General features: G+C 32.3%; 4 protein-coding genes and 1 pseudogene across 4 annotated transcripts; 4 read left to right on the plus strand and 1 right to left on the minus strand.

Annotated features, from left to right (window-relative positions):
* Nucleotides 1-4,336: 4,336 nt before the first annotated feature.
* Nucleotides 4,337-10,071, plus strand: LOC101495058 (uncharacterized). The gene is made up of 8 exons (XM_004489205.4): nt 4,337-4,712; nt 4,806-4,901; nt 6,738-6,848; nt 6,931-7,240; nt 7,599-7,689; nt 7,896-8,229; nt 8,866-9,014; nt 9,234-10,071. Exons 1-8 carry the CDS (start codon nt 4,467-4,469, stop codon nt 9,733-9,735), a joined length of 1,839 nt encoding a protein of 612 aa, XP_004489262.1. The 5' UTR covers nt 4,337-4,466; the 3' UTR covers nt 9,736-10,071.
* Nucleotides 10,072-11,056: 985 nt separating this feature from the next.
* Nucleotides 11,057-13,315, plus strand: LOC101512462 (pentatricopeptide repeat-containing protein At1g20300, mitochondrial-like). The gene is given in 4 exon segments (XM_027332172.2): nt 11,057-11,214; nt 11,217-12,870; nt 13,078-13,188; nt 13,271-13,315. Coding segments are annotated over 2 exon segments (1,584 nt in total). The 5' UTR covers nt 11,057-11,153; the 3' UTR covers nt 12,740-12,870; nt 13,078-13,188; nt 13,271-13,315.
* Nucleotides 13,147-14,718, plus strand: LOC105851157 (uncharacterized). The gene is made up of 4 exons (XM_012712579.2): nt 13,147-13,188; nt 13,271-13,580; nt 13,987-14,029; nt 14,379-14,718. Exons 1-4 carry the CDS (start codon nt 13,147-13,149, stop codon nt 14,716-14,718), a joined length of 735 nt encoding a protein of 244 aa, XP_012568033.2.
* Nucleotides 14,379-16,508, plus strand: LOC140919255 (uncharacterized; annotated as a pseudogene).
* Nucleotides 16,509-17,032: 524 nt separating this feature from the next.
* Nucleotides 17,033-19,316, minus strand: LOC101495714 (universal stress protein A-like protein). The gene is made up of 4 exons (XM_004489206.4): nt 19,054-19,316; nt 18,727-18,848; nt 18,164-18,282; nt 17,033-17,441 (listed from the first exon to the last, which is right to left on the minus strand). The coding sequence occupies exons 1-4, from the start codon at nt 19,229-19,231 to the stop codon at nt 17,333-17,335; spliced, it is 528 nt and encodes a 175-aa protein (XP_004489263.1). The 5' UTR covers nt 19,232-19,316; the 3' UTR covers nt 17,033-17,332.
* Between the last annotated feature and the right edge of the window lie 561 nt (nt 19,317-19,877).

The following is a 19,877-nucleotide window of genomic DNA, read 5'->3' on the forward strand; positions in this document are numbered from 1 at the left end:
ATGAAAAAAGATATGACAGTAACTATGTGAAATGTGGATCCTGGGAAGGGTGGTCAGTGTTTGGAAATTCTTTTTATCTATGTAGCACTGACACTTCTGATTGAAGGTGTATTCTGATATCAAACACGTGTCGTTATCTGACACTGATATTTTGTTGGTATTTTGTGAGTGTTAGTATCCGAATTTCATATCTTTTTATACTATCGTCTAATACAAACTATGGAATGTTTGCACTTGGCAAAAACGTACAATGTTATCCAACATGTTTGGTATTAAGATTGGGTTGTCTGAATCACGGTTACCGCTGTAATTTTGCAAAAGCTAGCATAGAAAATGGTTTATGACTAGACAAAACTAAAAACTAGGTTTTGACAATCATGTTGAGGTGTCATCTTTGGTTTGCATAGGTTGGAGATATCATAGATTAAGCAAATGTTTGGATTATATTGAGTTGGTCAAATTGCGGTGGACCACTTTAATTTAGGTAAAACTGCATTTTAGACTTCAATAGAATTATGGTGTGATTGTAATTTTGTCAAACTCATTGCAAATCATCCATGCTCAAAATTTGGCATATACAAGCTTTTGGTTTTACAATAGTGGAAATTATTTTTTGAACGAGTTAATGTTGTTAACTTAACTTTGATTAAGAGTGTATTGAATACAATATAGTTAATGAGCCTTATTGTTTAAGATTTAAAAAAATATATATTTTTATAGTATTTTATATTTTTTTTATAACATTTTTTAAAAATAATTTAAAAAATAAAACTTTAAATAAAAAAATTTGTATAAATAGTTTATTTTAAAATATAATTTTAAGTATTTTATTTGTTTACTATAAATTTTTTTCAAAAATGAAATTTCGAAAATTATTGAAATAAAAGGCTATTTTGGGAATTCTTTTTTAAAAGTTGAAAGATATATATTTAATTTAAAGTGACTTTTATCATATTAAAATCTTTAATAATAATTATTTAAATTATTGAATATTAAAATTAATTTTTTAATCAATAACAAATGAATTTAAAACAATTTTTTACTATATTAAAGTAAATTACTATAAAAATTATTTTTAAAAATATAAAGTCAAAATTATTGTTTTGAAAATTTTAAACAATTAGACTCAATATTTAAATACACTAATATAAAAATGAGTTACCCAAAAGACTTACGATTTAACAATTATTCTGGCGGTAAAACTTTTAACCTCTAGAAGTATTCTAAAAGAAAAATCAATTATACTTGAAAGGATTAAATATTTTATGATCGATTGTATATTTTTAAATATTTGTGAAAGTAAATTCTATTGTTGTTTTCAAAGGTCAAATTGCAAATTTTACAAAAAAGAAGTAAAGTTTTTGTAGAAAAAAATGACTAAAATAGATTATGAAAAAGTATTTGTACAACCTACTTTTTATATAAACTTTAATACAAATATTTAATTTGTGTCTATTTTTAATACAAAATTTATATTATCGTCACATTTGACTTTTTACATCACATCAAATCAAAGTAAATCACACTCTATAAAAAAAACTCATAAAAATTATTTACTCATTATATCAATAAATTTTTTTTTGCATTATTAGATCATTATATTCTGGACTTTTCACATAGCGAAAAATTGTGTATCTTATTTTTTTTTTTATATATAATATTAATATATTTGAAGGTAAAAAAATATCAATTATAAGGAAGGGGGGTTTGAATTATAATTGCCCATTTTAAAAATTCTGTTTTAAAAATAAGATCACAATCCAAGATTGATCTTGATAGTGATGAAGATCGATCTTGGTTTTGTTGAAGATCAATCTTGGTTTGCTTTAAAAACAGTAAAATCAATTTTATCAAAATATGATTTGATTGTAACGCATAAAATAAATAGAGATAGAGATAGAGAGATCACACAAGGATATATCCTGGTTCACCCAATCCGGGTTACGTCCAGTCCTCACAATCGTGTGATTTTTCACTAAGTGTTCAAACAAAGATCGTTCTTGGTTTTCATGGATCAATCTTGATCTTTACACAATTCCTACCCTTCTACCTAGAAATGATTTCTTCAATTCTACCTTACTGTTTTGGAAAGGCTTTAACATGTTACCTTTCAAAACATGAAAGGATTTTTACAATTTACTCAAGATTTGACAAAACAACCTTGAGTTACAAAGTGATGGATATTTACTCAACTCTTGTTTGAGAAATATATTCTGTAAATAGACCTCAGTTGTAAATGATTACAACACAAAGATTAAAACAAAACAACAAACTATAAGAAAGATTTTGAGACACTTGAGTATGATCGAAAAGATTGATCTTTTGCTTGGTGCTGATTGTTGTGTTTTGTTCTTCAACTTGCAGCTGCATTTATAGACTCCAAGAAGGCTTAAGACAGCTCATGTGTCCGTTGGAAAGGGACCAGCTGTCATAAAAGAGTTGTTGGATAAGTTCTGCCAAAAGCAAGATTGATGAGCTGCATCAGAAGATCGATCCAGGATTTATCTTCTGGTTTGTGATGAACTAGCCTTGTACTTCTGTGATTTGTGTCAGTATATCAGCCTTGAGTACATGCTTTTCTGTTACGTGTGCAGGCTTTAGAATAGTTCAAATCAGTAGTGTACTTTGCTACTTGTAGTCTTGTACTTGCATTTGCTTTTCAAGAAGAATGATCTTTGTAATATGCCTTTATTGAAGCATGCCTTTGATTCTTCAAATTCTGGTACAAATGTGACTTGGATTGATCTTTTGTTGATTCTATATGAGAGTATAGGATGAATATTGTTTCCAGGATTGATCTTTGTTTTCCAGAACTGCTTCAAGATCAATTTGCGTTTTCCAGAACTGCTTCAAGATCAATCTGCGTTTTCCAGAACTGCCTCAAGATCAATCTGCGTTTTCCAGAACTGCTTTCTTTGATTTGATTTGTGATGTTTGATACCTATCTTGTTTTCACATACTCAAAAACACATGTTAAATATCAAAACACTTAGAATCATAATTAGAATTCTTAATTAACTTTTTGTTTGTTTTCATCAAAACATTAAATTGAGATTTTGTCTCAACAATATTATCAATTTTTTTTTTATATATAACAATCATAAATTATTAAAATAATAGTGATAAAATATTAAAATATTCTCAAACCTTTATAGTTTTAAAAAAGTGACATCTTATATTGTATGTTCCATCTCCACTTATGTATCTCTCTTCTCTTACATGTATGCTCAATTTGTCTTCTTTACCTTGTAATATATACTAATAAAATATAATTATATACTCTAAAACCATATTTAGAGTATATACGATATAAGGTGATACTATTTGTTATATGTGAATTATTTTAATTAATATGTATATTTTTTTTAAGAGTGACACGATATTGAAAAGTAAGAAAATTGATGCATTTCGCAAGAAGAAAATATGAAAATAGTAAAATGAATATATTTTATTTGATTGAATTGTGTGACTTGTCAAAATTGTATAACTTGATAAAATTGTAATTCTAACTTTTTCAAGTTGTCTACTATGTATAAATTGTATAAAACTCTAATTTTTTTTTTAAATTTCAATTATAATATTTTAATTAATACTTAAATAATTAGATTATTAAACTAATATATTTTAAAGTTTTATCAATAATATATCACTAAAAAATTACTTAAAATATACTACTACAAATAAAAATTAATATATTTAAAAGACTGTAAATATATTTAACCATTTTTTATTTATTTATTGAATCTCTTGTAACTAGAAAAGTCTATGGGTGTGTTTGGTTCCAAGAAGAAAATGAGAAGAGAGAAAGAGAGTAAGAAGAGAAAAATAAAGTAGAAATACGTGAGAAATAGTGTAGTTTTAATAAATTGTTTGGTTTAAGAGAACCAAAAAAGATAGAAATATACTTAAATTTAAAAAGACAAAACTATCTTTATGTTAAAAATTAATATAATTTTTATTTAAATACAGTTTTGTTATTAATTTAATTAATTTTTTTATTACTTTAGTAATCAATTATCAAATTTAAACAAAGTAGTTGCATTTAAATATTGAGGTAGTTATTATTTTAATTTATCTACATATGTATTACTACAGTATCTATTAAAATTGATTAAATTAAAAATTTTAATACATAAATAAATGTTATTAAATCATTAATGATTTAATTTTGGTAATACAAAATAATTTTTTTTGTATATTCTAGAAGTCCCATATAATAATTTGTTGTTGGGTAAGAAATTAAAAAAAAAAAAAAGTCTCAATACCTAAAGAAATTGAGTCTTATTTTACAACTTCTTTCTTTCCAACATCTTTCTTTCCAATCACACCCTATAACTTGTTGGAAAAGTGATGTTCTAATCGGGTCGGGTCGTAGATCCGATAAGTTGGATCATTTTCTGAACCCTACCAAAACCCTGAAACTTCATTTTTTTGAAACTTCATTTTCTTCAAGCAACTTAACTACAATGGCGAAATCACATGCAGCCGGTTTATTCTCGGCAATAACCGCCACCATCTCTGCATCACGTTTTTCTCAAACTACTTTTTCCGATGGAGCCATTCCTTCATCTTCATCTTCTTCTGAAACCGAATCATCTTCGAAGACACGAAACAATCATCCCAGGACAACATCTTCTGGATTCGATCCCGAAGCACTCGAAAGAGGTGTTAAAGCTCTCAAGGATATTTCATCTTCATCACATGCTAAAAAGGTTTCGCTTCATTTCTACCTTCCTTTTTTTTTTTTTTTAAATTCTTTTGTATCGTGTTAGGTTTATTTTATATTTGTTTCTCTATTTTTGAAGGTGTTTGAAATTTTGAAGAAACAAGAGGAGACTAAGCAAGTTGAGTTTGCTGCTAAAGTTGCCGAGTTTCATCAAATGAAAGCACAACAAGAGACTGTATGTTTAGTTCAAGTTATCATATTTTTGGTTTTTTAAGTTCTTTTATATTTTATTAATTGTACTTTATTTAGTATTCTTGTGTAGTAAGGAGAGTAAATCAAATTGCTAGAGGCAGGGGGAGACCTAGAAAAACTATAAGAGATGCTAATCTATTAGGAAAGACGTAAAGATAAATGATTTGGAAAATAGATATGTTATATGACGTCGTTTGATCCATGTAGCCAACCCTACTCAGTAGGATAAGGCTTGTTGTTGTTGTTGTTGTATAGTTTATTTAGTATTCATTATCATACACATTTTGGTTGGGAGTGTTCATTTTTAGTCAAGTTTGTTTTTAGAGAAGAGAGAATTTAAGAGAAAAATTATGTAGAGCAAGTTATGAAACGCCGTACACATCATTGACACTGACACATAGAGACGACATGAGTAAGAATTTGAGATAATCCAAGTGATTGAATGTAACTAGATGCGTTGGACATCACATATGCGTTTTGGTTGCGAATGTTCATATTTTGGTTGAGAATATTTTTAGTCAAGTTTGGTTTAGAAAAGAGAAAATTTGAGAGACAACTATTTGTAGCTCAAGCTATGTAATTAAATACTGAGAGAGATTGACATAGACACCAAACACGCTTTTGACAATGAAACATAGACACCAATAATAGTTTGAGAAAATATAATTAGTTGAATGTAAGTATGTAACTACATTTGTCTGGAAATTTCTTCAATCTGAAGTGTCGGTGTGACATAGAGCACATAGACACCAATAGTAATTTAAGAAAATAGTAGTGATTGACTGTAAATATGTAACTCTATATGTGTCAGACACAGGGCAATTCTTCAACCTGAAGTGTCGGTGTGACACAGAGCACAAGTACTATAGCTTGAAGGTGTTTTCATTTGTTCGACATGTGTCGGATACTTGAACACTTATATGACATGAGTGCGACACTCTATTCTATTGTTGGAAACTATAAATTATTTTGGCTCAGTTTGTTGAAGACATGGCTTGAATTGATTAGATCATTTTTAGATATTTGGTATTAGATGGCTGGATTGATGGTGAAAGACATTGCAATAGTTCATCATCTTGTTGTAGTTTTTTCTGTTGTTGTTAAGAAACAAAAATGTTCAAATTGTACAATGATGTCTCTCAGTAATGTTATGTGAGAGTCGTTATCATAGGTTAAGTGTAACAATACTTAACAAGTTATCTTGTCTTGAGATGATAATGAATGTATAAATCGTGATTATAAATTTAAATATTTTATAAATGATGATGTCCATTTAATTTTATCTAAAATTATATAATAATTTTTTAGTTGTACAACATATTTGTGTTGCATGTCCTATATTTTGGACATTATCAACGGGTCTTGTGCAGGTGTACTTGTCTGTGTATATGCTTCATATCTAGTTTTCTATCTTTATTAACTGACCTCAGAAGCGCAAATACAAGTATTCATATAACATTAATTTTAGAATTACTCTCAAGCTAGCTTACCGCTAACAGCCTTAAAGTATTAGTAGTTACAGAAGACTAACTCTAGCTGGAAACCTCTAGAACACCAATAGCAATGTTCAGGGGATTACACCTTTCGGTACTGCCTATCGATTTTTATTATTATAAGTTGATGTTGTCTGATAGCTTAATAAATCGTATCCATTGTCGTGGAAGTTTTAGCTTCATGATGAAATAAGTTTATTTCGTTGAAAGTATGGCCTTAAACAACTGAATATTTGTGTGAAAGTGAAACCTTGTCTGCTCCTGTTCTCTGTGTCTTGTGTTTTGTTTTTCCGCCTTATCAATTAGTTTGCCACTTTGCCTGACAGGAAAGACAAAGGTTTTTATACGAAGAAGAAAAAAAGCTGGCCCAGATGAAGGCGCAAACAAAATCCCAGATGGATAAATATGAGGATGAGTTGGCAAGGAAGAGGATGCAGGTAATACATTAAACCTTTTATAAGTTGGGAGTTTTTTTTGTCATCTATTGAGTCGTTTCCTATTCTTGCATATGATTGTTAGGCCGAACATGAGTACCATAGAGTAAGGAACCAAGAGCTAGTAAAATTGCAAGAAGAATCATCAATCAGACAGGAGCAAGCTCGACGTGCAACAGAAGAACAAATTCAAGAACAACGAAGGCAAACTGAGAGGGAAAAGGCTGAGATCGAACGTGAAACAATCAGAATAAGTACTATGGCAGAAGCAGAAGGGAGAGCGCACGAAGCAAAGCTATCTGAAGAGATTAACAGGCGAATACTAATTGAACGTGCTAATGCAGAGCAAGAAAAATGGATTTCTATCATAAATACTACCTTTGACCATATTGGAGGTACATTTTTACCAGATGCACACTATATATTATGCAATTAGTATTTGTGGACTTGAGTGCATGGACTACAACATTATGTATATATGCTTTTACTTTTAAAATGAAATTTTACGAAGATATTTGTGATAATGGTATTTTATCATTTTTACTTGCACCATGTTGTTTAATCATTAGTCGGCATAATTGTAGTTTGTGAGTTGTATTATTGTTTACTTTTTTCCTTGTTATTTATTGGTTCCCACTACGTGATGCATTGTAGCTTAATCGGATGATGAACTTAATCAGTATTTTTGCTTGGCTAGGTTAGACCAACTCCTAACCAGTCCCCAAATTTGAAAATTCAAGCTATCTTTTTCAGGGGGTGTAAGAACCATTCTAACAGATCGAAATAAGTTGGTTGTAGCAGTTGGTGGAGTGACTGCTCTGGCAGCGGGGGTCTACACAACAAGGTATATAGTGTCCAGATAGTTTGAATGAGCTACTAAAAATGAGAAAGGAGGGCAAAAAAGTAATTGGGTGTTATATTGCCTGGCCTAGCCCATTATTAGAGATAATACAATTTTAAGTTTTTACCTCTATTTATCAGACTATTCCTTATTTCAGTGCCATATTTGCATGCTATGCATAATTTATATTCACATTGAACATAATGTAGGGAAGGCGCACGGGTTATTTGGGGATATGTTGATAGAATATTGGGACAACCATCATTGATCCGAGAGTCCTCCAGAGGGAAATACCCCTGGTCTGGCATGTTTTCTCGAGCCAAGAGCACCCTTTCTCGACGTAGTGATCTAGATTCTGCTTCAAAAAATGGAAAGGGTTTTGGCGATGTAATTTTGCATCCATCTCTTAATAAAAGAATTGAGCAGCTGGCATCTGCAACTGCGAACACAAAAGCACATCAGGCTCCATTCAGAAACATGCTTTTTTATGGCCCTCCAGGAACAGGAAAGACAATGGCTGCCAGAGAGTTGGCTCGTAAATCCGTATGATTTTGTACTTAACTATTGGTCTTGTTGTTCTGGTTTAATGATTTTCAATTGTTTCGTAGTATCTACCTTATTTTGTTTCATTAGTAAGCAATTGTTTCAAGTGGAAGTCCTCAGCATATTAGCAAAATTATCTCCTCATTTATCAGATTTTTCCCATTTTCCTTTTAAACTTTTTTTGCTGACAATAACTTTCTTAATGTCTCTACAACTATATTTTTCACCTGGCTTTCTTAAATCTATAAAAGAAAGGAAAACCTAGAGATTAATGAGTTGGATAGAGATATGTTATATGATACTCCCTCTAGAATGAAATATAAGCAAAAATCAAATGACGCCATAATGATCTACTCCCTCTTGAATGAAATATAAGCAAAAATAGGATTTAAAAAGTTGATAATCCATGGTTGTTGTCTTTCTTAACTTAATTCCAGGTCCTTGTTTCTGTGAAATTTAGTAGATACTAGCTACAAGTGAACATTCAGCACCATGCTTCTGGTTCTTTATGTTTTTACAATAATCAGAGTATATCCTGAACATTTGACCTTATGTGCTCATAATTTCTTAAACTGGTTTTCTTTCCTTTTAGATAAATTGTTATTTTTTCTGCTTTTTGTTTTCAATTTAATTCAGGGATTGGATTATGCGTTGATGACTGGAGGGGATGTTGCTCCACTGGGATCGCAGGCTGTAACAAAGATACACCAATTGTTTGATTGGGCCAAAAAGTCAAATAGGGGTTTACTGCTTTTCATTGATGAAGCTGATGCATTTCTGTGCGAGTAAGGAGTGCTTCTTCCATTCCATGTTTTTTCTTATATTATCCTTCTCTTTGCCTTTGGCAACATTAAATGATTATGATCTGCTAGATTCCAGCATGGACATGACTTCGGAGCATATTTCGTTACTTTTAAAAACTCCAAAGAGTGTGCAAAAGTTGCATTGTTATTGAAACTAACATTCTTTGAGAATTATCTGAGTAAATTGATTGAATTTTTCAGGCGGAACAAGACATATATGAGTGAAGCACAAAGAAGTGCACTAAATGCCCTTCTCTTCCGCACTGGTGACCAGTCTGAAGACATAGTCCTTGCCCTTGCGACAAATCGTCCCGGTGACCTAGATTCAGCTGTTGCAGACCGTATTGATGAGGTCCTAGAATTTCCCTTACCCGGAGAAGAGGAACGTTTTAAACTTCTTAAGCTCTACCTGGACAAATACATAGCGCAAGCTGGATCACAAAAATCCGGTTTATTTTTCAAAGCAAACCCACAAAAGATAGAGATTAAGGGATTGACCGATGATATCATAAAGGAAGCGGCAGCTAAGACCGATGGATTTTCCGGAAGGGAAATAGCGAAACTGATGGCTAGTGTCCAAGCTGCTGTGTACGGAAGCGATGACTGTGTGCTTGACCCAAGCTTGTTCCGTGAAGTGGTAGATTATAAAGTTGCTGAACATCAACAGAGAATAAAATTGGCAGCTGGTGATAAAGCTAGTTAGTGCATGATGAGGATATATATTCATAGAGAAAGTTTCTGTTATTAATCTTTTAATGTAGGGCTGTTCTGTTCTTAGCATGCTGTCATTCATTGTTTATCCCTAATTGATGGGAAGATTTTGAAATTTAAATATAGGCTGATAATCACTATTGAATATTTGATTCATCACTGGTTGTAACTCCTGATTCAGGTTTTGCTAACTATCAAGTTGAGAATTATTTTTCTCACTTTATGACTGATCATAAACTAGGGTGATCGAGGAGAGGTTTAATTTTTGGTGTAAGTTTTTATTACATAGTCACAATAATAAATTATATGATTTTAGGGGTTTCATTAATATTTATTGTTGTTGTTGAGTATGCGAAGCTCTTGTTATTAAAGAATGAGGATATTTAGTTCAGTGGAGCATTGATCAATTACTGTCATCTTGACAGTTAAACAAGACATGAACATTTATTAATATGAATATTGAATTTAGTTGTCAAACTAAAATAAAATCGAAATCCAAAAATATCAAACAATATTATTTGACAAAAGTTATGTCCAAACCCATTTTTATAGATGAATGTTAGTAATAATTGGATATGTTAGTTTTTGAAGATTAAAGCTTAGACCTCCTAATTATAACTTTTAGACCTTTCTTAGCTCTAAGCAATATATTGAGACCTACTAATTATTTTCTCGCATAAAAGACCTAATCAATATCAATTTTCATTTGAATTATAACAAATAGAATTATTTATGTATAAAAAAATATATTCAATAATATTTTAATTTTTATATATTTTTGGTGTATTCTTTTAAAGTTGTTAGTTAAATTATAATAATTAAATAATTAAAAATGCATATACTAAAATAATTTTACTTGATATTTCATAATGGTTTATCATATTTTACATGCTTTAAATGAATAGTATATATTTATTTTGATTTAAAAATAAAAATAAAATAGTCATTATATTATTTAAATTATCACTTATGAAAATAACGAGAATAAAAGTTGAATAAATTAAATGATATTTTAAAAATAATTTTATAAAAAAATAACATAGTTAGACGAATATGAAAAAATATTACATTAAGAAATTTCTTTTCTTATTTCAACTCAACAATTTTTTGAAACAAATTAATATCATCAAGAAATATAATGATAAAAACTTATGAATAAAATAAATTTATAAAAGAAATTAAATGTTTGTTAAGTTTTAATAATACAAAAATTATAAATGTGTTATATGTACACGTGGAACTTACTATGGTCCATTATTTTAGAGGCCCAATTCGCTAATTCTAGAGGCCCTGGTCCATTATCATCATCATCATCTTGTCTTTCTCACCATGCTTAGTCTTGCCTCTTAACCGGAAACCAAAAACAAACAATTGATCCGAGTTCAGTTTCGTATCAAAGATTAACTAACCATGTCATTCATCAAATCAAGGCTACACTTCCACTTGCAACACTCTCTTTCCCCACTATTACCATATCAACATCTTCATCTCTCCTTTCAGAACCTAATGCTACAAACGACACTCCTCAAAACACCACCAACATATCTCCCGAAGACTCTCAAATAGTCGACAAGTTTCACACCGCAATTAAAGACCATTACTGCAAAAACCCTAACCCTAACCCTAACCCTAACCCCCTTCCACCTTCACTCAATCTCTCCATACCCGATCTTTCAATTCATTTTACTCAAATCTCCACCGTTCATTCAATTTCTCCCTCCATTGCCCGCCGCGTCATCGAGAAATGCGGCGGTGTCCGCCACGGTAACCCGTTCCTCCAAACCCTAGCCTTCTTCAACTATGCCACCACGCTCGAAGGCTTCCCTTCTTCCCCTGAGCCTTATAATGAGATGATTGACCTGGCCGGAAAACTGAGACACTTCGAATTAGCATGGAACTTAATCGATTTGATGAAATCACGCGGCGTTGAAATTACAGTCGGCACGTTCGCTGTTCTCGTCCGGCGTTACGTGAGGGCTGGATTGGCTGCGGAGGCGGTGCACGCTTTTAATCGTATGGAAGAGTATGGTTGCACGCCTGATAAGGTTGCATTCTCAATTGTGATTAGTAGTTTATGTAAGAAGAGAAGAGCGAGTGAAGCTCAATTATTTTTTGATAGTCTTAAGCATAGGTTTGAACCTGATGTTATAGTTTACACTAGCTTAGTTCACGGTTGGTGTCGTGCTGGTAATATATCGAAGGCTGAGGAGGTTTTTAGTGATATGAAAGTGGCGGGAATTAAGCCTAATGTTTATACTTATAGCATTGTGATTGATTCGCTTTGTAGGTGTGGACAGATCACTCGTGCTCATGATGTTTTCGCTGAGATGATTGATGCTGGTTGTGATCCTAATGCTGTTACTTTTAATAGTCTTATGAGGGTTCATGTGAAAGCTGGAAGGACTGAAAAGGTTTTGCAGGTTTACAATCAAATGAAGAGACTCGGTTGTGCTGCTGATACAATTAGTTATAATTTTATCATTGAGAGTCATTGTAAAGATGAGAATCTTGATGAAGCTGTGAAGGTTTTAGATACAATGGTTAAGAAAGGGGTCGATCCTAATGCAAGCACTTTCAATTCAATTTTTGGATGCATAGCTGAGTTGCATGATGTGAATGGTGCACATCGGATGTATGCTAAAATGAAGGAACTTAAGTGCAGGCCTAATACGTTGACGTATAATATACTGATGAGAATGTTTGTTGACTCAAAATCTACTGATATGGTTCTGAAGTTGAAAAAGGAAATGGATGAGAGTCAAGTTGAACCAAATGTGAATACTTACCGGATTTTGATTTTGATGTTTTGTGAAAAGGGGCACTGGAATAATGCATACAAGTTAATGAAGGAGATGGTTGAAGAAAAAAGTCTAAAACCAAATCTTTCGATTTATGAAATGGTTTTGGAGCAGCTGAGGAAGGCTGGACAGCTAAAAAAGCATGAAGAGTTGGTCGAGAAGATGGTTGCTAGGGGATTTGTCTCTCGACCTTTGTAGAAGTTGCTTCGTCCTTGACATCATTGAGTTGAATCAAAGAACTTCCGAGTATGACTATAGAATGGCCGTGTTGCTAATTACTATAAGTGAGACAGAATGTTGGTTTAACTGGTTGTATTGTTTTTATTATTGTAAGTTGATGTTGTCTGATAGCTTAATAAATCATATCCATTGTCATGGAAGTTTGAGCTTCATGATGAAATAAGTTTATTTCGTTGAAAGTATGGCCTTAAACAGCTGACTATTTGTGTGAAAGTGAAACCTTGTCTGCTCCTGTTCTCTGTGTCTTGTGTTTTGTTTTTCCAGCTTATCAATTAGTTTGCCACTTTGCCTGACAGGAAAGACAAAGGTTTTTATACGAAGAAGAAAAAAAGCTGGCCCAGATGAAGGCGCAAACAAAATCCCAGATGGATAAATATGAGGATGAGTTGGCAAGGAAGAGGATGCAGGTAATACATTAAACCTTTTGTAAGTTGGGAGTTTTTTTTGTCATCTATTGAGTTGTTTCTTATTCTTGCATATGATTGTCAGTCTGAACATGAGTACCATAGAGTAAGGAACCAAGAGCTAGCAAAATTGCAAGAAGAATCATCAATCAGACAGGAGCAAGCTCGACGTGCAACAGAAGAACAAATTCAAGAACAACGAAGGCAAACTGAGAGGGAAAAGACTGAGATCGAACGTGAAACAATCAGAATAAGGACTATGGCAGAAGCAGAAGGGAGAGCGCACGAAGCAAAGCTATCTGAAGAGATGAACAGGCGAATACTAATTGAACGTGCTAATGGAGAGCAAGAAAAATGGATTTCTATCATAAATACTACCTTTGACCATATTGGAGGTACATTTTTACCAGATGCACACTATATATTATGCAATTAGTATTTGTGGATTTGAGTGCATGTACTACAACATTATGTATATATGCTTTTAATTTTAAAATGAAATTTCACGTAGATAGTTGTGGTAATGGTATTTTATCATTTTTACTTTCACCATGTTGTTTAATCATTAGTCGGCATGATTGTAGTTTGTGAGTTGTATTATTGTTTACTTTTTTCCTCGTTATTTATTGGTTCCCATTACGTGATGCATTGTAGCTTAATTGGATGATGAACTTAATCAGTATTTTTGCTTGGCTGGGTTAGACCAACTCCTAACCAGTCCCCAAATTTGAAAATTCAAGCTATCTTTTTCAGGGGGTATAAGAACCATTCTAACAGATTGAAATAAGTTGGTTGTAGCAGTTGGTGGAGTGACTGCTCTGGCAGCGGGCGTCTACACAACAAGGTATGAAGTGTCCAGATAGTGTGAATGGGCTACTAAAAATGAGAAAGGAGGGCAAAAAAGTAACTGGGTGTTATATTGCCTGGCCTAGTCCATTATTAGAGATAATACAATTTTAAGTTTTTACCTCTATTTATCAGACTATTCCTTATTTCAGTGCCATATTTGCATGCTATGCATAATTTATATTCACATTGAACGTAGTGTAGGGAAGGCGCACGGGTTATTTGGGGATCCATTATTAGAGATAATACAATTTTAAGTTTTTACCTCTATTTATCAGACTATTCCTTATTTCAGTGCCATATTTGCATGCTATGCATAATTTATATTCACATTGAACATAATGTAGGGAAGGCGCACGGGTTATTTGGGGATATGTTGATAGAATATTGGGACAACCATCATTGATCCGAGAGTCCTCCAGAGGGAAATACACCTGGTCTGGCATGTTTTCTCAAGCCAAGAGCACCCTTTCTCGACGTAGTGATCTAGATTATGCTTCAAAAAATGGAAAGGGTTTCGGCGATGTAATTTTGCATCCTTCTCTTAATAAAAGAATTGAGCAGCTGGCATCTGCAACTACGAACACAAAAGCACATCAGGCTCCATTCAGAAACATGCTTTTTTATGGCCCTCCAGGAACAGGAAAGACAATGGCTGCCAGAGAGTTGGCTCGTAAATCCGTATGATTTTGTACTTAACTTTTGGTCTTGTTGTTCTGGTTTAATGATTTTGTACATTAGTAAGCAATTGTTTCAAATGGAAGTCCTCAGCATATTAGCAAAATTATCTCCTCATTTATCAGATTTTTCCCATTTTCCTGTTAAACTTTTTTTGCTGACAATAACTTTCTCTACAAATATATTTTTCACCTGACTTTCTTAAATCTATAAAAGAAACTATTAAGGAAGACCTAGAGATATGTTATATGATACTCCCTCTAGAATGAAATATAAGCAAAAATCAAATGACGCCATAATGATCTACTTCTTCTTCAATGAAATATAAGCAAAAATAGGATTTAAAAAGTTGATAATATATGGTTGTTGTCTTTCTTAACTCAATTCCAGGTCCTTGTTTCTGTGAAATTTAGTAGATACTAGATACAAGTGAATATTCAGCACCATGCTTCTGGTTCTTTATGTTTTTACAATAATCAAAGTATATCCTGAACATTTGACCTTATGTGCTCATAATTTTTTTAACTGTGTTTTTTTTTTCCTTTTAGATAAATTGTTATTTTTTCTGATTTTTGTTTTCAATTTAGTTCAGGGATTGGATTATGCATTGATGACTGGAGGGGATGTTGCTCCACTGGGATCGCAGGCTGTAACAAAGATATACCAATTGTTTGATTGGGCCAAAAAGTCAAATAGGGGTTTACTGCTTTTCATTGATGAAGCTGATGCATTTCTGTGCGAGTAAGGAGTGCTTCTTCCATTCCATGATTTTTCTTATATTATCCTTCTCTTTGCATGCGGCAACATTAAATGATTATAATCTGCTAGATTCCAGCATGCACATGACTTCGGAGCATACTTCGTTACTTCTTTTAAAAACTCCAAAGAGTGTGCAAAAGTTGCATCGTTATTAAAACTAATATTCTTTGAGAATTATCCGAGTGAATTGATTGAATTTTTCAGGCGGAACAAGACATATATGAGTGAAGCACAAAGAAGTGCACTAAATGCCCTTCTCTTCCGCACTGGTGACCAGTCTGAAGACATAGTCCTTGCCCTTGCGACAAATCGTCCCGGCGACCTAGATTCAGCTGTTGCAGACCGTATTGATGAGGTCCTAGAATTTCCCTTACCCGGAGAAGAGGAACGTTTTAAACTTCTTAAGCTCTACCTGGATAAATACATAGCTCAAGCTGGATCACAAAAATCCGGTTGATTTTTCAAAGCAAACCCACAAAAGATAGAGATTAAGGGATTGACCGATGATATCTTAAAGGAAGCGGCAGCTAAAACTGATGGATTTTCCGGAAGGGAAATAGCAAAACTGATGGCTAGTGTCCAAGCTGCTGTGTACGGAAGCGATGACTGTGTGCTTGACCCAAGCTTGTTCTGTGAAGTGGTAGATTATAAAGTTGCTGAACATCAACAGAGAATAAAATTGGCAGCTGGTGATAAAGCTAGTTAGTGCATGATGAGGATATATATTCATAGAGAAAGATTCTGTTATTAATCTTTTAATGTAGGGCTGTTCTGTTCTTAGCATGCTGTCATTCATTGTTTATCCCTAATTGATGGGAAGATTTTGAAATTTAAATATAGGCTGATAATCACTGTTGAATATTTGATTCACCACTGGTTGTAACGCCTGATTCAGGTTTTGCTAACTATCAAGTTGAGAATTATTTTTCTCACTTTATGACTGATCATAAACTAGGGTGATCGAGGAGAGGTTTTATATTTGGTGTAAGTTTTTATTTCATAGTCACAATAATATTATATGATTTTATGAGTTTCATTAATATTAATTGTATGCGAAGCTCTTGTTATTAAAGAATGAGGATATTTAGTTCAGTGAAGCATTGATCAATTACTGTCATCATGACAGCTAAACAAGATATGAACATTTATTAGTATGGAGTTTACTGGTGTACTTTGTGTAATTTAAATCTTTAATTAAGAGATGGTAAGCTTACATACACCATCGCTTTTAGACACCTCCACCGGAGATAAAAACTTACAAGGAGCTAATTTAAGCACTAATGTTTATCTCTGAAATGCCTATTAATAGCTCCACGGTATATAAGAATAAAAACTTCAGTTAAGGACGAATTCCAAAATTCGAATTCTTGTATTAGGTGAACACGTTTCTTCCCTTCCATGTTGTATACTTAGAAGCTAAATACGTTTTGCGTTGGATGCAATTTAATTTCAATTGATACCCTAGCCCCTTACCTCATCCTTCCAATATCATCATATTATAAAAACCAAAACTAGCTAACCAAAAAATATATGAAATAAAAGAAAAAGAAAGAACAATCACCCATGTGCAATCTTTGCCTGAATGGCAAATTTTCAATTCATGCATGACATGTATATTATTGAATACTATTACACCATTGCATTCTAAGCAATGGAGAGTACAAACCACACAAACGTATAGCTTTGTACATTCAAAGTAATCAACAACAGCAGAAAGATACACAGATAAAAGACAGAAGGAACAAGGGCAAGAAAGCTCAAAAAGTTCGAGATCATGCACGTGTTCCTACACTGAACAACTCCATAGACTAATCTTCATTATGTTCAACACCAACACATATAATCAATCTCCAATGTCAAAATACTAGTCATCAACAGGGTCCCTAGGAGTTTCATCTGGCTTGCGTTTGATAGTCATGACAGGGCATTCAGCATGCTTCCAACAAAATTCACTAACAGTCCCAACAAAAACCCTGTACAGCATGACAAATCAAATTGGTTATTGTTGAATTTAAGTTACTGGTCGAATCTGTAAATCACTAATTGAACAGAATGAACCAATATATATTTATATATATATTCAAATTTTCAAGAAACTCATAACATGTAAATTTCGTATACAACAACTAAAGCTTATTCCACTAAGTAGGGTCGGTTACATGGATCAAATGACACCATAAGTTTTGACATATATCATATCTCTATCCAACTCATTAATTTCTAAGTCTTTCTAAATAGTTCCTCTTATGGTTTTTTCAGGTCTTTCTTTGCCTCTACCAATTTAATTATCCTCTATCTGATATACTCACCTTACTACCAAACATACAAGTCTCCTCTCAACATGCTCAAACCACCTAAACCGAGTTTTCCCCATATTTTCTACGATAGGTACTATCCCAACTCTATCTAATGTTTTCAATCTTATCTCGTCTAATCTTTCCACTCATCTAACGCAATATATTTCTGAAAAATTACTGATATTTAAAAATTCATACCATTGTTCAATAGACATTCATAATTTAATTTGTAAAATCATGGCTCTAATACAACACATCATTTATAACAAATAGCTATATTAAATAAATCCTTAGTAACATATTTCAGGATAAATTGAATTCAAGGAGCTATGATGCACTCTTGAAATCTCATAAAAAATCCAGACAATTCATAATGCAAAAAGAGACCAAGCACATACTTTTGGAAAGGTCCAAGACCTCTGCTTCCGACAACTAGTAAATCTGGACGTAGCCGTTTAACCTCATTCAGTATCACTTCTTTGGGATCACCCTCCTTTATCCATGCTTGACAAGCCACCTACAAACGTATATATATTTAGCTTGTGGGGATGCGCCAAGGACCAATTTGGATTAGCTTCTAATAGAGGACAGCTTCTTAATTAAAAAATCTATGATTTTTCACTAACAAAAGACTCTATAAGTTTATAAAGGATTCAGATTCTCTACAATCATGTGGTCCAACGGTCATATATCTCGACCATCAGATGAAAAGATCAAACAGCTCATATTCCTTGATGGTCGAGAGAATATGAGTCGTTCAATAAAAGAATCCGAGATTCCGTTTATGAAGAAGTTAAACAAGAGCTTCTCAAAAAATTAAGATAAAAAAAGCTAACTTCAACTAATATAAGAAATTATTGTTTAACAAGCACAGTTATTACAAGATTCTTTAAATACAGTATTTCTTTTAGCATAAGTGCTTATGGAGAAGTTTATCAAAAAAAAAAAAAAAAACTATTACCCCAATTTCATTACACCTAGTGACAAAGTATTCCAGTAGATGAGTCCCTCTAACCCTTTCTTTCTCTTTCATGTTCTTAAAGTCTTCATTTGATGCATAAACACTATCCACGTCTTCATAACCTACAAAAAACGAAACAATAATATTGTGATGTTGTTGAATCTCCAAAGCATAGTTTTAGCTAAAATTACAGTACCACACTATGATTCCATCAAATTCAATCTACACGATCTCACTTACATAACACTGCAATCAGCACAAATCATTTCAACAACCAAAAAAATAGTAGAGAAAGAGAGAGAGAGAGAGAGAGAAAGCATAGTATACCATCTTCATCGGGAACTTGAACATGAAGAAAGAGAAGAATGAAAGAAGAAACGTTGTTACGAACGATCTTGTTAATCGTCCATTCGAAAGCACCTTTGCTACTGATCGAAGGGTGTGGGTAACCCTTCATGCTTGACTCGTTCACTCCAACCATTATCCGAGTCACCGACTCACCCATTCTTCTTTTTCACCGAGTCAACTCGTTCTCTTTCTCTTTCAATTATTTTTATTTTTTGGACGAGGATCGTTTTTATTTCAATTTAGACTATGTCGACAGCGTATTTATAATATTTTAAATATCGAATTATCTTATATCAAATAAATCAAATTCGAATTCTTAACGCTTCTGTTAAAGTTGAAATTAAACCGTCGACCTCTTAATAAGATGAGGTGTCATTTTCAGTTTAAACGTACATTTTCTCTTTTTCCACGAGTATAATTTTTTTTTTTTTAATATTAGTTAGTTGAATTAGAACTTATAAATTTTGATAATCATTAGAAAGAAATAAATAAAATAATTTAACAATTATAATATTAAAAATAACATTTATGTTTTTTTTTCTTTTCTCTCGTAAATACTTCCTCAAATATTTAGGAAATCTCAACTCATTCTTTCTATGCATTAAAAAATATAGGAAGAACATAAATATTTTAATTTATTTCCAAAAAAAACTATTTAAATTTATATATATTTTTAGTGTATTTTTTTTTTAAATTGTTGGTTAAAACTATAAATACTTTTTAAAGTCTATGAATAATTGTAATTTATCAATAATATAAAATACTTTACATTGTAAGTCAAATAATTTCAACAAAAAAAATAA

Source organism: Cicer arietinum, chromosome 2 (assembly GCF_000331145.2).
Source record: "Cicer arietinum cultivar CDC Frontier isolate Library 1 chromosome 2, Cicar.CDCFrontier_v2.0, whole genome shotgun sequence".
Lineage (NCBI taxonomy): Eukaryota > Viridiplantae > Streptophyta > Magnoliopsida > Fabales > Fabaceae > Cicer > Cicer arietinum.

Bases quoted from the DNA above. Each gene is read 5' to 3' on its own strand.
- LOC101495058 (XM_004489205.4), top strand. From the start codon at position 4,467: ATGGCGAAATCACATGCAGCCGGTTTATTCTCGGCAATAACCGCCACC. The intron at 8,230-8,865 runs GTATGATTTTGT...AATTTAATTCAG, and splicing joins GAGAGTTGGCTCGTAAATCC to GGATTGGATTATGCGTTGAT. The intron at 9,015-9,233 runs GTAAGGAGTGCT...TGAATTTTTCAG, and splicing joins GCTGATGCATTTCTGTGCGA to GCGGAACAAGACATATATGA.
- LOC101495714 (XM_004489206.4), bottom strand. From the start codon at position 19,231: ATGGGTGAGTCGGTGACTCGGATAATGGTTGGAGTGAACGAGTCAAGC. The intron at 18,849-19,053 runs GTATACTATGCT...CGTTTTTTGTAG, and splicing joins TCAAGTTCCCGATGAAGATG to GTTATGAAGACGTGGATAGT. The intron at 18,283-18,726 runs GTAATAGTTTTT...ATACGTTTGTAG, and splicing joins CTAGGTGTAATGAAATTGGG to GTGGCTTGTCAAGCATGGAT.
- LOC105851157 (XM_012712579.2), top strand. From the start codon at position 13,147: ATGGATAAATATGAGGATGAGTTGGCAAGGAAGAGGATGCAG. The intron at 13,189-13,270 runs GTAATACATTAA...TATGATTGTCAG, and splicing joins TGGCAAGGAAGAGGATGCAG to TCTGAACATGAGTACCATAG. The intron at 14,030-14,378 runs GTATGAAGTGTC...AACATAATGTAG, and splicing joins GCGGGCGTCTACACAACAAG to GGAAGGCGCACGGGTTATTT.